Genomic DNA, 20,217 nt, shown 5'->3' with positions numbered 1-20,217 from the left:
AGCTGCAAGAGGACCCCAACACCAAATGGGCTTTAAATCTAATTAAAATCTTTTTATTAGAACACAAAGCAGAATAAGGGAACATAAAGAAGGAAAACTCACATTTGTCAGGTAAAATGGAATAAATAAAATGAAAAACAAATTAAAAAAAGGTTTTGTAAACCAAATTTTCTCTGCTCACATGTCCTTGAAAATGGTTCATTTCTTCAGCCTTGCTCTTATTCCAGCAACTCTGTGATTTCCGGGGTTGCAGAAAACTCTGTAGGGTCATTTCTGGGGAAAAACAGAGAATCCTCTCTATTTATTCCTTAAGATCCAACTGTGTTTGTGCCTTCTCTCAGGAGACTCCAAATCTCTGCTTTTTCTTCCAGCTTTTAACTCAACAAGGCAGTCTTTTGTTCTTGTTGCCTTGCTGACTGCCCTGCCCTGCACTCCAGCTGGCACAGCCTCCCCCTCCCTCTGAGGGCTCTACCGGGCCAGGAGCACCTTAGGATGTGACAAACACTAGCCTTCCTTTCAGGTGCCAGCCGTCCCAATTGCAGTAACTCTAGTCCTGGCCTGCAGACTGCATCCGGATCTGCCAAAGATGTTCTGGTAGGCAGTCTAAAAAACAGTGAAAAAGGTATTTGGCCATGAACACTGCCTGAAAAGCCAAACAAGTCCTCTGTACAGTGCCGTACTGATCCAGAAACACTGAAACCTCCACAAATACCTTTCTGAAGCTGCTGCCAAGATGTCAACTTCCTATTTGCTCCCTTATGAGTTGCTGCTCCATTTTTTCCTTCTTTCTGTCCTTCCCAGAATTCCCACTACCACCTCTTCCTTACACATGCCTAGTGTTACCAGCACCACTGCACCCTTGGGAACAGCTCTGCTCAAGACATTCTGGGAGGCGGACTATCTCACCTTCCAGTTCCAGGAACTAGACAAGCGCACTATAACTTGCCCTACGTACACTTAGCACCAACAGTGGCAACACACACTCTGAGCAGTGGCATTTAAAGAAAATATGTGTAGTAATCTCCAGCAACACATCTGAACCATAGCTCTACAAATGCACATTTTCTTTGGACCACAATGACTTTTCTCCTGTCAGCTGTGAGTCACTACCAGCTCACCTGACGAAGTAAGATCCTGGCAGAGATCCAAGAGTATCATCTGAATCTCTCCTGAAGGGATCCACCCAGTAACAACTTCACACTCACAGCTACATTGTTATCATAAGGATGTCCAGCCTTGGAAAACATCAGCTCGGAGATGATACAGAGAAAATATCGAGCTCAAGGAAGAAGAGCACCAAAATGGTGCTGGCTGGGGTTTTATAGCCACTGCACAGTCCATAAAGTCTCCTTGGCTGAAGACACCCACCCAAAATCACTGCACTCAGTTCACTTATCAGTACTCCTGCGTTTCACAATAATGCCAAGTTTATACCCAGAAGGCTCTGAGAGTGAGGTATTCTTCCATCTCCCCGTTGAACTCCATCTCACCCAGGCAGGAAATGGTAACAACACCAGTTATGTGCAACTTGGTTATTTTGCAGATTAAATACAGCAGTGCAATATACTTGGGCAAGAAGCCACTGCCCTTCAACAGATTCTGCAAATTTCTTAGCAATGCATATTGTAGCACTGATCTAAAAATCTATTCTCCTGTTTGTATGGTGGCTTCTCAGAGAACAGAAAAGCAAGCCACAGAACCTGTGGCCTTGTTTTCTACTGGTATGATCCTCAGTAGCTTAGAGCAAAAAATAAAGGGAAAAACTGCAGCTCCAGGGCAAGAAGAAAGCATCACGTTTCATCTCTTCAGACACTGGAACTCTACTACCCACAAAGACAAAGCTCAGCAGGGCGGAACTTCACAGAGACTTGATCAACGTTGTGAATCAAATAACCTCTTGTCCAAAAATCAATAAATGCTTAATCTGCTTATTCTCTTAAGTGTAAGATTGTCTTCAGCGCAATGAACACGACATAGCAGTCATATTAAAAAGAAAAGCCTTCCCCAGAAAGCACTGAATTACACTTACAATTTCTCCTTGAGAAAAAGAAAAGGAAAAAAGAAGCATATGTGACAGAAAACTGGTCATGTCAGTGATAACTGCTGCAAAGGTCTCAGCTACAACAGCAGCACAATTGGCAGGAGAGTTCATGTGGAATGAAACAGATTTAAACAGGAGGCTGACAGGAATGCTGGAGCAGCAGAACTACAGCTTTTTCCCTAAGTTCTTCAATGTCATCTTCACACAAATCAATACAGCTTTAAGTTGAAGTAAATGGGTGAAAAGCTGGAAATCCATCAAATTCTTCAGAAAACTACCTCTGCTTTATAGTGCTGCATTTTTTTTTTTTTCAGTTTCCATTAGCATTAAACCCCTACAAAGTCAACTCGGAAACTAAGCATCTAAAGATAATGACGATCTGCGTGATATCCCTAAGACACACCTCCATCGACTGCTGAAGTTAGTTTCTTCAGTGAACTCTCAGGCAGGACACAATACCTCCAGGACCCCTCCAGGGAAGTTGTGCTCTGGATTTCAAACAAATTAACTAAGTTATCAGCAGACAGTCTGTTGCTGACTGAACCAAGGAAATCTGGCTGCTAATCCTATGACTAATATTGTGTTAAGAGCTCTCCATGTGCATCTTAAGGATGGATTTCTGTGTACCTCAACACAGCATAAAAAGCTCATGCATAAAGCACAGGAAAGATTAAAATCTTCTTCTGTCTTTGCATACACAGTAACTGTTTCATGGTCTCAGAAAAACTTTTTAGGAAGCAAAAAGAACAGTGGAAGATAAAGTAGCATGGAGCCTAGAAACCAGGAGACAAAGAACAATGACCATTAACAACAAGTTTTCAAGTCTGACCACTATAAAAGCATCAAATTAAACAGAGAGTGTCCATATCAGAACTGGAATATAGAGGTATCACTCAGAGTAGTGGTAGATTTTGTCAAAATTTGTAAAAGAAACAAAATCGGTTAGGTAACTCATGACAACAAAAAGATGGACAAGAACTTAAAAATGGCCAACCCAAAGCAGGAAAATCAGTGACTTGGTAGAATATACAAGTATCATGAACACTAAAAGAAACTACTCAATATTTAGTGAGTTCAAAATTGCACCAACTCATGAAATACACCTGTATACAGTTCTATAAAAATTTCTTAAAAAAGAAATCTCAAAAAAAGACAAACAAATCTTATAGAGGAATAAAATGGAGAATAGTATGCACAACACTCTATAAAATCAGTTTATTTGGCAGACTATACTGTCTCGGGAAGAGGATCGGGAGGTGTATATTGACAGGTTACATGAATAGCTGGGAGCACTGAAAAATTCTTTCTCTACAGTGATAGGGAGGACTCAATATTTTTACCTAAGAAAAGAGAACATTGAAAACCTGAAAGACGTACTTAAAATATGGGCTGATCTAAAGAAGGAGATTAGGAGATTAGAAGGAGATTGTATTTTCCTTATCTCACCATCCACGAAGCAGAATACACAAAATTATGCCACAAGACCATAAATTCAAACCTGATCAATGGAAGTATGTCATGTATGCTACACGAAGCATCATGAACGACATGTTAACCCACGGAACTCACTGTCACAGAACACAGATTTAGAATTTACAGGTTTTTAAGCCAAAAGAGACTTTATTGTCCTGTTCAATTTCCTGTGCAGCACAGACTAATCATTCATCAAACAGGGCAGTTCTTTTTAAAGGACATTCAGCACTGACTTAGAAGACCTGACATAATGAAAAATGTATTACATCTCTGATATCTTACTCTAGCAGCAATAAACATGGACATTAATCAGTATTAACTGGTCTCTTTTTGAACCACCACCTGTCGGACCAAAACCAAGAACTCTTTAAAAAACCCCAAACAAACAAACAAAACCAGCAAAAAAACAGGGAAGCAGTTGGAGTGGCTGTATTATGTACAGATCCCAGGAATATCGTCGTATCAATAGATGAGAATTTTAAGAGATGTCAGACCTTTCTGTCTTAATATAAACTGATCTCCAATTACTGGAATTTAGGTGTACAGTCACCTACAGTTGGAAGGGTTTCTGGCACCTTCCTATGAAGTATTTAGCACCAGAACAAATTACCCAGAGAGGCTGTGGCATCTCCCACCTTGGAGATACTCAAAAACCATCTGGACATGGTCCTGGACAACGAGCTCTAGGTGGCCCTGCTTGAGTAGGGCCATTGGGCAAGATGCCCTCCAAAGGTCCCTTCCAACCTCAATCAATCTGTGATCCTGTTACTGGTCACTGTTAGTAAGGACACAGATCCACACCAGCCTCATAACTCCTGTTGCCACTGCATGTGGGAGAGGGAGGGTGATTAGCCAAGATGTAGTCACGTTCTCATCAAACAGTTAAGCTAGTTTGTGATGGCTGAAGAATGCACATGTACTTTGCCTGTTTGCGTTGAGGCCAAGGAACTTGCTGCCCAGTGGCTTGATTCAGTCCTAACCAGTTAAAAGCAGTGTGTAGTACGGTAGGGCTGCAGGCTCAGCCCCTGACAGTGAGTAACTATCCAGGCAGCAAGCCAGCTGGGAATGCAGTAACACATGTTGGTGTGGTCCCATTAGCAACTCAGTCCTCTCAATAATAATGTGTAAGAACTGCCAGATCAGTCCAGAGAAGACAACCTGGCAACTCCTAGGGCCAAGTTCAGGGGTGTCCAAAAGGAGGTGGGCTCACCTAAAGCCCACTGACTCTGAGATGACCCTCAAAGACTGGGTAGCTGCGGATCAATACACACGTTAAGGCTAAGGATGGTAAGGCAACCACAAGCCATGACTCAATATATAACTGCATACTAACTGGAGCATGTATCTGTTGCCAGACTGATCTCCTCACACTAGGGAAACTGTAAGCTATTTGGCTTTTCTTAATTTTGTAAATTTTATGCTTGATGATTAAAGATGAGAAATCCTGATAAAATTCCTTCAATAAATTGTTTTGTTTAAATTGAAATTGCCATAAGTTCTCTTTTGCCTTCAACATATTTCTACTTTAAGTGGCTTGTGCAGACATTTCCCCTGAAGAGCTTTAAAATACCTTCTCAAAACCACTGTAGTGCTTGATGGAGTACACCAATGGGCCCCAGGGTCACTGAGCTGGCAGCAACATAAGTCCAGATCACAGGTCCGTATCATGTAATGCTTTTCAGAACCCATGAAGATACAATTTCAAAATGAGATCTTTTTTTCCCCTCCTTGATTTGGAGGAATTTTGCTTCTCTGACAATTCTAATTTCAAGCATAACATTTATTCAGTCACCTTCTCCCCATTCATTCTTGTGCCAACATTGTCCTTCAACCTAAATATCAATATTTTTCTTCCTCTCTACCTAAAAGGAAGCCACTGCCAGTCCCTCTGAATTATTTTTGTGTTCACACATAACAGCCAAGCGACATTCACAAAGTGAATCCTCCTTTCCCTAGATTGTTCTAGAAGTTCTTTTTTCACATGATCATTCTAGTTTGCACTGTTCATTTTGAGCACCAATGACACTATTCCAGCTTTAACAACCAGATGAGATGTCACTAGGGTCTTCTGCAGCAACACTAGAACTTCTCTGTTGCTACAGGGAATTCAAGCTACTGACCTGTCCAAAGATATTTTCTCTCAGTCACATCATATTAAATATAAGATTGTTATTACGAAAATAACAAACGCACCTTTAATGATGTCTCAAATCAGCTGGAAACTATTGTATAGCAGAAATCCCTCCAACTAATCCCAGCCAGCACCAAGACCAGCACGATAATCACAGAAAAGGAAGCACACTGCCCATGGGCCACAGACCTCAAAATGCAGAGGGGAATCTACAAAAGCTAAAAAGTGACAGAGCTGCCACTGCTCTCAGTCACCTTAAATTTTCTTGAGTAATCTCCACCTCTTTCTCTGTAACATCCCACGACGAATGAACAACATGCTTTGCTCAAGTTGGGGTAAATGATACCTACTGCATTTATTGGTTGAAGTGAGTGCAGGTTTGATTCCAGGAGCTCAATGACAGTAGGGTTCATAGTATGACACAAAAATCTACACAAATTGTTCGTTCTTCTGCCCCTAAGAAAACCCTGTGAATGTTCAAGGTTCAGAACAAAGTACATGGAAAAGATGAGAGTCTCTTAGAATAGCAGTACTGCAGAGCTCAGTTATGAGGTGCTGCGGACGCAAGGCATACCGGGCAAAAACCCCCAGTCATGCCTGAGAGGGCAGAGGATCAGGTAGAAACCTTAGTGTTCCAGAAGAAATTTACATTCCCTTCTGCCAACAACCCAACAGCAATTCCTCAGTCATCTTAAAACCTGAAAGCAGGGAATGAATCTCAATTTACAATACCCAGCAGAAAGACATCATGATTGTATTCAGATGCTATTACTCTTTTTTAACCTAAAAATGGAGAACCTGGGAGTAAACAATTTAGTCTGAGGAACTGCAACTACACACAGGTCTAGCGAACTCAATGTCCCTCACTAGTTCACTGTGAAAAAGTGACAGTCCCTGGACCATAGTGTCTGATTTGGGTGAAACCAAACTACTGTCTGTGGTGCCAGGGCTTGGAGTCAAAGCCTTGCTTGTCAGATGGGTCACTAGATGACCTTCTTTCAGCCAGGTGACCCCTGATTCAAACCTTGGGATGAAAATAATCTCAGTCTTAAAACTATGTTTATGTCCACAACTGACTATAGTTATCTCAGGCTTAGACAGTGGGGAGAAATAGGCACTTTTAATGGCATGATTTATCTATATTCTTCTAAATGTCCACTTCTGTATGAGAAGAACCCTGAACTCCATTGCCTACACTAAATAAATCTCTCAACTCTAAAGGGAACCTAGAGTGATGAGCTTACATATAAATAAATATGACGTAGATGCTATACTTAGCTGAAAAAATCCCACTCCCGAAGTCCACCATGGCCCTAGCCGTCCAGATTTTCAGTAATGCATTCTTCTTTAATGACTCTGCTCGTCTGCAGTTGAGCCATATGGCTTCTGTTTCCTTCAGGCCACAGAGCTTGCTATATCTGTACCTTTAGCCACACTGCACTCAAACCGCCCTTGTCTGCCTAAATCCCTCCTAAAAAGGCCTTTCTGGAATTCTGAGCACATGAACAGGTGGGTCTTCCATAATGTCTGTGCAAGGACTCTTGCAATGAGTCATGCAGCAAATGCCACTCTGTGGACATGGAATTCTAAAAATCTTGCGATGGTTGTAACCCAAGAACATAGAACTGACAGAAGAGGAGCAGAGAACACACTAGTGCCCAACAGGCAGGAAAAAGACAAGGCAGGACCTAGACTGGAAAATCTGGCAGCTGAGCAGGGCTGCTGACAGTGGCAAAGTGAGCCAGCAGGTGGTGAAGGCCATTTCCCCGCATTCAACCAGCCTCGCAGCCCCAAGGTCTCCTTGCTTTCCAAGCAATCCCACAGCTGTCGTCTGTTTCAACAGTGCAACTGTTCACAGAAGATCCAAGCAGGATCAACAGGCCCAGCGTATTTTATGCACTGCCCACAACCTAAAGTGCTTGAAACATTTCTCCCTAAAATTTCTCCAGAATAATTAGTCTTCAGACATAAAAAACCAGCCTGAGCAACACCAGACCATACGTCTGTGGTTCCCAAAGACTCTTTCTAGCTACAACTCAATCACTGTGAGCAATACGATAACTGCAATTACAACTGATAATGCCGAGCAGTCCTGCATATTACCTACACATCAGCACAGACCTCACACAAATTTAAAGCTTTCTGAGGATTACAAACCCAGTTTGGGAACCACTGTTTTAAGGCAAATATTTACAAATTACAAGAGCTTTGATAAGAGATGGAAATGCAGAGATAACTTTTATTGCTGTTACCAATGCTCCAGCTATAATAAAATTAAAATACTTAACATCAGAACAACACAAATTTGTCTAGGCTTAGCTGTGTTTTGACAGGTCTTGAATTTCACAGCTGCTACATGCTAAGTCTAGACATGAATTTGAAAAACATCTGTCTGATCATTCTTTAGATGTTAGCTAGCTGAGTAACTGACAGTTAAGATGTATTTGCTGAGCCCTAGATGGAAACAGAATTTTCTGTCTGCAGTTTCTTTAGTGTTGTGCCTCCTATACCCTTCCCCTTTACAGGCCTTGAATATCCCCACTGTACAGCTCAGAGCTGCGACCTCATGTACTGGTCAATTCCTCAGGTAAAGAATTTGCCACAGAATAAACAGCTTCCTGCAGATTTATGAATGCAAGTCTAAGTCTTCAATTACTTTCAAACATGGCCAAGTTCCTAGCTGGTTTAAAACAATGGTATTCTACCCATATTAAGAAGTTAAGCCAAATTATTCCTTCTGAGAGTCCAATCTAGTATATACAACACTTTTTGACTACAAACTTGTAATTTAAACCATCCACACTTCAGTTTCCTATCTATAAAATATGTATGTTAGAGGAATTTCATTTCTTCCATTTCCGCTCCCCCCCCCCCGCCCCCCGCCTCCTCTTCCTATGTATCGCCTGGAAAAACATTAGAGGTAACAGCCTCCCACATCTTATCCAGATACCTGCACAGTGACAAACAGAACGGAACCTCAATCTTAGTTGGGCTGATTCCCATTACTGTGGTACAGACAAGAATGATAGCTTTACTTCACAGTAGACATATAGCTACAAACTCTTCGTACTACAGGATTTACTACATGAATGAGTATGAGCATTCAATACAGTCACAAGAACTGAAATTTAAGACACGAAAAATAATTCTTCACAACAAGAGTGGCCAAACACTGGAACAGACTGCCTGAAGTGGCTTTGAAACCTCCATTCTTAGAGACTCAAAATTCAACAAGGCAAGGCCTTGACAACCGTGTTTTGAGCAGGAGGTTGAACTAGATGACTTCCACAGTTCCCTCCCACCTAAACTTTTTCATGCTTCAGTTGAATAGACTCAGAAAATTTAGGAAAAGATCATTTCAGTAGGATATTATGAACAGCAAAGTGCTAGACTTGATCTAATACAATTTGCAGAAAATGTCATCCATTCTTTTCTTATATGAATCATCTTTTTACAGACTATGTAAATGTGTACATTTCTGCAGGATCTTTTAACAATTTTTCTGTAAGTAGTTCCTCCCATTATACGTTGTGTTATTCCACAAGTTTGGCTTTTGACTGAATTAATCTCTTCAGCATAGCCCCCTAGTCTCTTCATTTCCTCTTTGTAATCATTGCAATGCAAAATTCCAAAACCAGTGTTTACTTATCCAAAAGCTGTTATTCCCCTTATTAAAGGCTTTCAGAAGCTAGAACTGGTAGAATCCACAGAATCTTTTCCACCACTTTTCCATGCATGCTGCTCCCCAGCTGCTTATTCTTAGGAACTTTGTCTGACTTGTTTCAAAATAGCTCTCTTAACATGACATTTGCTGCAAAGATCACTCTACCATTTCATACAAGGATCATTTCTTTCCCCCCTAACTCAAACCGCAATTTTTTCATGACATACCTTCATTGGCCTCTTCAGTGCTTCCTGAATATCCACACGCTTCCGCATTATGGTCTGGTCTAGTTTGCGTTCAAAGGCCAACAGATCCATGTAGGCCTGCGACTCAGGAACCAGCTCCCGGATCTGAGAAGGAAGCAAGGAATATCCGAGCACTGGAAACAAGCACCTCCCGTGTTCCAGAGCAGTAACACTGCCGCCTGCTCAGCCCTCGGGCAGACATGCCCTGAGGGGCTATCCCTGAGACAGCAGCTGGTGGGGCAGGTCTCAGTGGCAGGGCACAAGCCTGTGACTGGAAAGCCAGAGCACAGGACTAATGCTAACAAACCCTGGAAGTTCCCAGCTGGACCCACACCAGGGCTGCTTGCTTCCAAGTCAGGCTTAACTACAAGCAGCCTGGGAGCCACTGGCCTTGGCAATCCAAGTGCATCAGATTTGCCCTACAAACGCGCTGCATGTCTCTAGACTAAAAATAAAGGGGGTGGGGGTGGGGGGTGGGTTCATCTTGACTTTTGAGAAACAAATGTTACCCATCTGAAGTAAAAACTGCCATTTAGGAAGCCAGCCTTTGTCCACACATCTTTCTGGCTGAGGTGGAACTCACCTTCACATCACAAAGTTTTGACGTGACCAGCTACGAGGCGCCAACTTACGGTCTTGCCAACTTTTATTGGTATTTTCATACATTAGCTAAACTACCTCAGTTCTATTAACAAACCCCCTCTTTATTTTCCCTCTTCCAGAGACATTAGCCGTGAGGTGCTACAAAGCAGGTTAGGAGGAAGACCTAACAATCTGAGCTTAGAAACGGGCAAGTATACCCTTACACAAAAAAGTCAGTTCTTAATTGGCAGTAACTCATGCAGGCAAATCACACAATAAATTACTTACAGTTCTAAGTAATTAAAATAAATCTACGCAACTGCCTGGTCTATTTCTATGATGTTCACTCTAGGTTTCACCTATATAACTAAAATATTTAACTGTTAGAATACTTCTTTTCTATAGGAATTAAAAGCTAGCTGGTATTCCCATTTTGCTTTAGAATCAGAAGTCTACCATTTTAATTTGGCATAAGACACAAACACCTACATGAGAGACACCAGGCGTACACACCTCTTCATTATGCTGTGCAAGGACAGAAGAGCTATTGTATGAGGTCATCCCAACAGTCATCTATCCTAGTATTGTGTCTCTGACAGCACTTGAAAGTTGTTGCCTTTTAGTACCTACAACAGTGTTGCAGAATCTCAGCAGGCGGTGTGTGAAGAAGTACCTCCTTCTGCTCATTCTGAACCTGCCCTCTGTGAGCTTCTTTTGATGCCACCTTCTGGCACAGCTGGAGCAGCAGCGGGCAGGCATTCCACATGCACCTCCTCCATACTGCTCACACATTTCAGAGTTTTTTATCATCCCTTTCTTATATTTTTCTTTTCAAACCTGAAGCAGAACACTTTCTCTCTTCTGTATTTAGACTGATCGAGACTACCAAATAAATGTCTCTTTCAACCTTATTTGTTTGTTTCAAGACGCTAGAAGACTTGCTCTATTTACAGCAGGACTGATGCTTTGGAGAAGCGAAAACCATGGAGCCGAAAACTGTTCAGCTTTAACTGAACCACTATGTTTTTAACTGCTTGCATTCTTTCATAAAGTCTTAGTATCAGCAGAATAATAAAAGAACATGAAAGTTTTCAGGAGCAAAGCACGAAGAGCAAGCATTGCCCTGGAAACATCAAGGAGTTGCCAGACAGCTTGCAGAATCAAGGCAGCTAGGTAATGCTTCTTCCCCACAGTGAATACAAATCTTCAGACTCAACAAAATACCCCAAAAGCTTTTGTCCTGTCCCACACAGGAGAAAAGAATCTTCAGTTCCTTCCACAGAGGAAATTAATCATGCAGTCAATTAAAATTCTGCACCCAGAACATAGTTTCAGTCTTCTAACTCCATGTTCCACCATGGTCAGTTCATGAACTCCTCGGCACATCATGAAGCAGGGAGCTGGCCTACACAGCCCTCAAGATGAAGCACACACTACAGCTGGAATACAACCTTTCCAACTGGTCCACTGTGTACTGGACCCAGGATCTAATGAAATTTCTGTAGTTCGTAGAAGCAGCAATAATCTTCAATAAATATTTATATTCCATGCTTTTACATCTTTCACCACATGAAAGTGAAAGGGTGTTTCCTATTCCATTCCTATAATGAAACTCGATGTTAAGCGTCATAAGATGTTAAGAAAGCATAAACTCTAAAATCAGCTAACAAAGATACTACTGCACTGAACAAAATTCCCTGAACTGCAAACAGCTGCAGGTTCGGAGAGTACTGGGAAGAAGAATCATACTTGCCTGTGTCTGTACTCTTCTCTAGGTATGTGTTACGGTCACTGTGAAGATGGCATACTAGGCTACATCAAAGTTCCACTCAGGACAGTTTGGCTGCTCTTACAATCTTTTGCTTTCTCACCTTACTACTGCAATAACCTTCTGAAGCCAAGACAATGTTTCAGATTCATATACTTTCCCAATTTCCCCTCAAGAAAAACTGAAAGGGGGACCCAGCAGTATGTATATCACGAGGAATAATTTTCTTTTTGTTTCTGGTACACCTTAGCTCAGAAAGATAAAGGTACTCTTACACCCCAAGGTTCTCTGACACTCCAGCCAGTAGCACATAATTATTTTTTTCAGTTTTTGCCACAAATAACTGAACCCCAGTTAATGTGGTGTTTGTGCGATAAGGATCTGTGCAGCCTGTCTAATAATTCCTTCTTGTATGGCTTGCCCTAACTGAAGAGTTCACAGCTCCACACAACTGCCCTCTCTTCTTCTACAAAAGTACTAACTATAATTGTGTAACAGATATTTCAGGACATGAATTCTACTTCCTGGCCTTTATCTATTTCTAGAAACTACAAAAAACTCCTAGAAGTAGCATCTCACCATCTGATGCCTTGAAGCATGTATGTACAAACTTATCTTAGAACTATATGGATAATTGGAATAGATTATCATTAACATAAAGAAGATGGTGTGTTTCTAGAGGCTGGTTTGGTTTTCTTTCCCCTTGTGAAAATTCAAATGTTTCAAAATCGTAAAAATTAGCAATTAATAAATTATGCAATTTTAGTCATCCACTGTGAGGGCAGGAGCACTGGCCACAGCCACTGCAGGAGATTCCTGGATTGGACTGATGACAGGTTCTTGACATGGGTGATGGACAAGCCAGCAAGGGGAGGTGCTCTGCTGTCCTGTTACTCACAAAGAAGGAAGAACTGGTTGGGGATGTGAAGGTTCAGGGCAGCCCTGGCTGCAGCACCCGTGAGGAGGCAGAGTTTGCAGTCCCGAGAGAAGCAAGCAAGGCCTGCGCTTCCAGAGAGGAGGTTTGGGCTTGTTCAGGGATCTGCCTGGAAGGATCCTACAGGACAGCGGGGATCCCGGGGGGACAAAGGGGCTCAGGGAGGTTGGCTGAACTCCAAGGACAACCTCTCCAAAGCAAAGGGGAACGACCGGATCAATGCACAGAAAGCTGGGTGGGCCTGGCAGGAGGCCGGCAGGGTCAAGCAGTGAATTCCTGACTGGCCTCAAGGCAAGGAGGGAGCACAGGGAGGCATGAGCAGAGTGGTCAGCTAGCGGGAGCAGCGTACCGGTGCCCGAGCACACAGGCGAGAAATTAGGGAGGTCTGAGCTCAGCTGGGATTGAACCTAGGGATGCACGTGCCGGGCAAGGGGAAAGCCGCCTGCAAGCAGCCCAGCAGCAGAAGGCACGCAGAGGAAAAGCCAGGCCAGGGTCTGGTTCTGCCGCTCGCGTCAAAAGCCAGGGAGGAGGCCGAGGCACTGGGCGCTGTCCTCGCCCCGTTTCTGCCAGCAAGCCTGTCTGCGGGCCACCTGGGCGCCTCTGCCAGTGCCCGAGGCAGGGGAGCATGGCTGTGCAGGGGCCTGGCAGGCTGCGGCAGCTCAGCCCTATGAAGCTCAGCAAAGGCAAATACCAAGCGCTGCTGCTGGGCAGAGCGGCGCTGTGTGGCGGGACCAGCGGGTGTCAGGTGGCGGAGGCAGTTTGGCAGGAGAGGACCCGGGGGCCCTCATGGACAGCAAAGGGAGGGCAGGCTGCAAGGTGAGCCAGCTGTGGCAAAGGCCAGCTGCAGAAGGGGCTGCTAGCACAAGCACTGCTGTCAAGTCCACAAAGGAGCCTGTTCCTGGCCACGCTGCACTGGCAAACGTGCACCTGGACTTGTGGGCACCGGCCACCCAGAGGTGACGCTCGGCAGCAAGGCCCGCAGAGGACAGCCAGGATATGGCGGGGCTGGAGCACACACCTGCTCGGAGAAGCTGCAGGAGCTGGGTTTGTTCAGCCTTGAGAAGAGGAAAGGGAGGTCTTTCTGGGGAGCGCAACCGCCCCGTGGGGCAGCGAGGGAAGGACGGAGCCGGCCTCCCCTTGGAGGTGCACAGCAGCAGCGTGGGAGGGCAACACGAGCTCGCTGCAATGTGGGCAACCAACTTGGTATAAGGCGCCATTTTGCTTGTTTGGTTGGTTGGCTTTAAAACCATGATGGTATCAAAACACTGGAACAGGCTGCCAAAAGATGCTGTGCAACGTCCTTCCCTGGTTGGAGGTATTCAGAACCCAAGCTTACTTTCTGGTTACCGGGGCCTAAACAGTTGTCTACCAAGTCGTTGTTTTGCCAGATATTCAGTGAATCCTTTGTGTGTTTAAGGACTAAGAGATCACTTTCAGCCTATACATTACAGAGACTAATTTACAGTTAATTGTTATTTTATTCTATGCAACTGTGAATAGATGTTATATGTACTACACACGTTGCAAGTAAAATGTACAAGAATATATTGAAATTATGAGTACATATGTAAACAAGGCTTACAGTTCTTCAGGAGGAACCAATAGAAGGGGCAGTCTGTCTAATATCCTCTAATCATATTTAAGGATATCTCCAAATCAAATATTGTGGAGGACACTGACCAAAAGTAAGTTAGAACAGAGTAGCCATACATCAATAGGGACTCTCCATAAAGCTGAGCTACTCAATCAAACTTCCTTTATACAACCAGATGTAACCTAATAATGACACTCACCCTTCGAGAACGCCAGCTAACTAACCTTGACACCTCTGAAAACAAGACATTACGGTCTATAGTTCATCCTTGTCCTTTTCCTTACTTCACACTTGGCCCTAGCCAACAGGAATGGCTAATATGTTTGTCTGTTTGGTAATGACAAACAAGTCGGGGATAATCTGCCTCTTGAAATCCTTGATTCAAAATAGATTAACTTAATCTGTCACAATACTACTGTATCTAAGGTTATCGGAGAGGAAAGGCTGCGAGACAGAAATCTTTTGCTTGGTCAACAACATGGCTGGAGAAGAACAGTTCTGGAAGAAGTGGCCTTCCTTCATGTTTGAGGCTACTATTTCACACCTGAGAGTAGCAGATTCTGCTCAAAACACTGATAATGATCAGCTGCAGGTTTCTGTAAAAATGGCTAGAGTACCTGGTGTAGAAGGCATGCTAACTTTAAGCCACTTGTAAGGTCCGGTGGTACAAAGTCAAACTAGTAAAACTTGAAAAGTTATTTGCATTGTCACAGGGAGTTAATGCTAGATCTGATATGTGCCCATTACATTTCTGCTTCTGTATTTACAGTTGAAAGCAACATTTATCTTATCATTAAACAATGCTGCGAAATAGCAGCATCAATCTTCAGAACAAGTAGATACAGGAAACAAATGCTCCGAGTGTACAGTAATTCAGTTATCTACTAGATGATTTGAGAAGGACAGTCGCTATCTATGAAGCAGAAGTAATATTACACTAAGGAAAGAGGTGACTGGTGGTTGTCCTGGTGAAACAGAAGCCTTGAGGTACACTGCTAGTAGGAGATGGAAACAGGAGTACCATAATCCCTATGCCTGTGCTGAATTCAACACAAAAGTAATAGGTTGAAGTTGTCTGGCCTACACTATACGGGACATGTACCAGCTCCTCCTGGTCTTAACAAATATTATGTAAGAAAGTATGAGACAGAACTAAGAATGAACTGTTACTTGTGCTCTGCCAACTTCATCTGCTTCAAGCATGTCTGTATCACTGCTGTCCAAGACAGACTCTGGTACCACCAGATTCCTGAGTTAGAGATGTATTGCACTTACTTGCAGAAAAACTATTTTTGCTGTGTTATGACCACTTTATTGGGTGATTCAGATAACACTTTGTAGTGATAACTGTCCTCCCTGCATTTATTTACTGTTCCATAAATTTTACCATTAAATTTCACATATTATGCATGAAATTGAAAAAAGAAAAGCTACACTGCGCTGGGCCAAGAACTGATCTTTCTAGTCCCACTAGAAATGACCCAGTCACCGATACGTCTCCAGACCGACAGTGAGGGACTTTTTAATTTAAGGTAATCAATATGCTTACTTATACTATAAAAGTTTTAATTGAGATGTCATTGATAACAGATAAAATGGTTTTGAAAAAATCCAACAGTACCAACACAATTTACATTATCAAAGAATCCCGTGATCTCTTCAGAAAAAGGCAAGCTTGTTGAACAAGATTTAATTTTTTACAAAGCTGCACATGGCTGTAGGAAGCAAAGTGCTCAGATGTCTTCACTCAGGTAGAGGCACAAGGATCTCCTCAAATAATGTAAAAGTTAACAGAACGCTCAAGAGAAGCCCAAACAGGGAACAAAAAGGTCCTTCCTCATCTAGAGAGCAGGAAAACCTTCCAGGGAAGAAAGATTCCCCAACTCTGAATTTATATTTTGCTGTCTGCTTGTCACCAAGAAAAGGGCAGGCTCTGAGTGAACCCTAACTGGACTTGGCAGCTGTCAGGCAGAGAGAAGACCTAAGAAAAATAGTGTTTAAACAACAGAAGTGCATTCTCCCCTCCCTCCCTCCACCTGCAGCAGAGAACAATCTAGTTCAGCAATCCTTAGCACAGGAGGCAGAAACTTCAGTCTTCACCTCCTCACCCTCAAAAAAATCTAATTGTTCTAATCAAAAAACTTTCCCCCTCTCTTCTTACTTTGACATCCCATTAACTCCTAGTCCTATTCCTCACTTAGCCCCAACTCCATCATAACCATCATCATCCTAATAATGCAACTGTATTAGGGAATGGTGCCTTTGTAAATTTATTTAGATTGTTATCTTTATTTTGGCTTTCTCATCAGCAAGTAAATATTAGCAAAGAAAACAAGAGTTTCATGTGAGAAAATAGTTACCTGTTTATAGTCATAGAGTTGTGGGAAGAAAACCAAAGAGTTAAGTCATATTTTGACTTAAAGCAGAGAAGAAACACGGAACCAGGACAGATGAGCCTGCTATGTACAACTACAAAACACAAGCAAGGTTTAGAATCATAGAATCGTTTAGGTTGGAAAAGACCAGTAAGATCATGAAGATTTGGAGAGATGGACTCTGATTTCCCAACAATGTTTTAAGCAGAACGTCATGAAACACAGAGTCATGGACATTTAAATCTAGACTAAACTCTCTCAAGTATGCCAAAGAAACAACTCTGCTTTGGTCTCTGGGGCTGTAGAGAAAGATACACATTATGTCAAAACTGATCTAATGTGTCCATTCCAAACTAATTACTGCTGTGGCTGGAATAGTACTTAAAAGTATCATGTGAATTCCAAATGTATTCTAAATATCAAAAGACTTCTGCAAGAAAATTATGTCACATCCACTCCTTAAAGACGTCATAAATAATGGAAAAAATAAAGGAGAACAGGTATTTTAGACTTTCAAGTGGTCCTTAGGGATACAATCCTTCACAAAAACATCGAGGAATTCACTGGGACACACAAATAAAAAGCAAATACTGGCCATGTGTTGTCCAAGAAAACTGAAAAAAAGCAACAAGACAAAGATCCAGTTTTCATCTTGGCCAAGTGATACATGAAACCTTACATCTTTCAACAACTTTGACTTGGCATTTTTATTTAAATGATCAAGAAGAGGACAAAAGAAACATAAATGCACTAAAAGCTGTAAAATTTTTAGTTAATCACAACCTGAAAAGACTGCAAGACACTTCAGAAAAGGCTTTTTCTGAGTTTGCTGACTGAGCTGCATGGTGGCAGATGAGTTGCAATATACCAAACACACACAATGGGATGCACATAAAGCAAGCAATGTATCTGTACTGGTGGGTACTAATGAGGCTAAGGCTACTGACAAAAGTGACCAAAACTCACTATGGGTAAGTTAATAAAGTCATCTGCATGAACAGTAACAGACAAAGACGCAAGGTATAAAGAAGAGGAATGGTTCTGGGGCTTTTATGATTTAACCTGAACATAAGGAAATGAATCTACAAGTGACAGAGGATGGGGAAATCAGAAAAAAAGGAGAGGACAGGGATATGGGTCCACACCATGGTGAACTGTGAGAAAGAAAACAATACAAATTATTAAAGGTATTTGTACAATCAAAAAGCTAGAACCAAAGAACATAAGACATACTTACAGCACAGCAACTCTCTGTTTCCCAGGGAAATTTTAAAAGGATTTAGGAAATTATATGGGAGGAAGCAATAGCACACAACACTACTGTAGCCTAAGAGTCCTGTGCATTTCTTAGATACATCAGCAGGAAGACATGGAGCAAGACTAGGGATTTTACAATTAATGCCATGCTCGGCAATCTCCTAATCACTAAAAGAACACCAGGGTCACAAATTAAGAACTCTATTGACAAACTCAAGAAAATTCTTAGAAAAGCTATTAAGATGATTAGCAGACAAGAAAACATCCTCTATAATACAAGGTTCCATGGAGCCAATTAATTTAGCTTCACTTATGGGTTTGTATTTACCTACACAAAAAGAAAAAAAAGTTTCTCTGCCTGTCAATGTGACAACACAACAAACTTGAAATTGGTTTAAGTTCAGATTAGAAACAAGGTCAAAATAAGGATTGAGTGTAGCCAAACATTGAAAAAAATTGACAATGACTTTAGGGAATATTTCATCACTAGTGATTTTATATACATAAGCTCCTACTTACAAGTAAATCCTTAGGCCTGTCTGGTAGAAATAAAAATAAATAAATAAATAAAACAAACAACAAAACCAAAACAAAGAAGCAGTTAAGTTCTCATGATAATGTCGGACTTCAGATTGTCTAGTTGTATAACACTAAAAATAAATTAGTACTTTTTTTTTTTTTTTCTCCCAGAAGAAGATCAACTGAGTGCTCTTTCTTTTCAAGGTCTTCCATGACAAGTCTTGCCACTCTGGTAAAATCAAATAGAACTCTCAATACAACTGTTAGGAGGTGATATACAAGTGTGTAGACCATAAAGAACAGACAAAATACAGGAAATGACGGGGTGGGGGGGGTCGGGGGGGAGGGAGGGAATCAGGTCAGTGATGGAAAACCTGAGCTTAAACTGGACATAGAGGCTTTCTTGAGTTGCACTCACTGCCACTGACACATCAGAGATCAGACACATAAGGAGAAAGAGATGTGAGATTTCCCATTTCTGCAAGGAACAAAGCAATTTCCCATGCTTTTAACACAACATAGGCCTCCAATATCCTCCTATTGCAAACAGGCTAGCGCTTGATTCCTCTCCCTCAAAAAAAAAGTTAGAATAATAATTTCTGTGACTTCTGCCATCAGAAAACATAGGATTTGGGAAGTGCATTTTCAGCATAGACAGTTTTCTATAGGGGTTCTTCAGGTTTTCGTTAGCATCCCTAGGTGAAGTGTGGACACCAGGAAAAGTAAAAAATATATCTCTGCCAGCCACATACAGATAGCATGACTGTGTGTATAGTCTTCCCCCCTGACAGAGTATAACCCGTTCTACCATAAACTTAATATCATAAGATACTAAATTCTGAAAGAATTCGAGGCTCTTCAAGTGGAGCCCTGATAGGAGTACTACTTGTCACAGCACTATCAAAACTAACTGGCTGCAACAAGGCTTCTACCATCACATACCAGGTTAACTTCAATAAGTAGTTAGCACACCTTGCCCTGGCACAGCCACCAGTACCCCACAAGGTTTCAAAGGTTCATCTACTGTCCGTGCTGTTTCTTCATCCTCTTCAGGCCAGTCCCTCTGCTATATCCTTCTCCTTGACTCTCCTACCTCCAGGACACACTCACACTCTCTCTCTCTCTCTCTCTCTCTCTCTCCTCCCTCTACTTCTTCCAGGTCTCTCTTCATCCAACGCTCCTCTTCCTTCAGTCCTTACAGCTATTTAACTACTCAGCAGGAACCAGCCACAGCTGCACCTTATCCACATCAACCAACCCACCGCCCCTGAAGCCAGCCCACAGCTGTAATTATTAGTGTTAATTAACCTGCCTTCATTCCTCTATAATTCCTCTACACTACTGGCTACAAAAAATCTATACACAGCTCAGCCTTCCTTGATCTCCACAAGCCTTCAGCATTCAGGCAATCAGTAATCCTTTGCTAGTCAGGGCATATCAGAAGCACCTACCACATTTGCTTCTGACAGAAGACAAACACCAAAGTTGATGACATTCTGGGAACAGTCCATTTGAACTTCTGGGGTTATGTTGATGAATACTTGTCAGACACACAAAGGATTCACTGAATATCAGGCAAAACCACGACTTGGGTAGACAATTGTTTAAGCCCCGATAACCAGAAAGTAATGTAG

General features: G+C 42.2%; 1 protein-coding gene across 8 annotated transcripts in view; it reads right to left on the bottom strand.

The window, feature by feature from the left end:
* The window catches only part of SMARCD3 (SWI/SNF related, matrix associated, actin dependent regulator of chromatin, subfamily d, member 3), a 111,363-nt gene that overhangs the window by 29,586 nt on the left and 61,560 nt on the right, over positions 1-20,217 (bottom strand). For 7 of the 8 annotated variants that reach the window (XM_040590788.1, XM_040590790.1, XM_040590787.1 and 4 more), the window contains one exon: positions 9,537-9,659. The exons of the other annotated variant lie outside the window; for it this stretch is intronic. In XM_040590788.1, the coding sequence (XP_040446722.1) occupies positions 9,537-9,659 (123 nt within the window). The remainder of the gene's footprint in view (positions 1-9,536; positions 9,660-20,217) is intronic. 8 annotated transcript variants of the gene reach the window in all.

Source organism: Falco naumanni, chromosome 4 (assembly GCF_017639655.2).
Source record: "Falco naumanni isolate bFalNau1 chromosome 4, bFalNau1.pat, whole genome shotgun sequence".
In the NCBI taxonomy this organism is placed as follows: Eukaryota; Metazoa; Chordata; class Aves; order Falconiformes; family Falconidae; genus Falco; species Falco naumanni.
The sequence above is the reverse complement of the archived record's forward strand: the minus strand, read 5'-3'. Positions and strand labels throughout refer to the sequence as shown.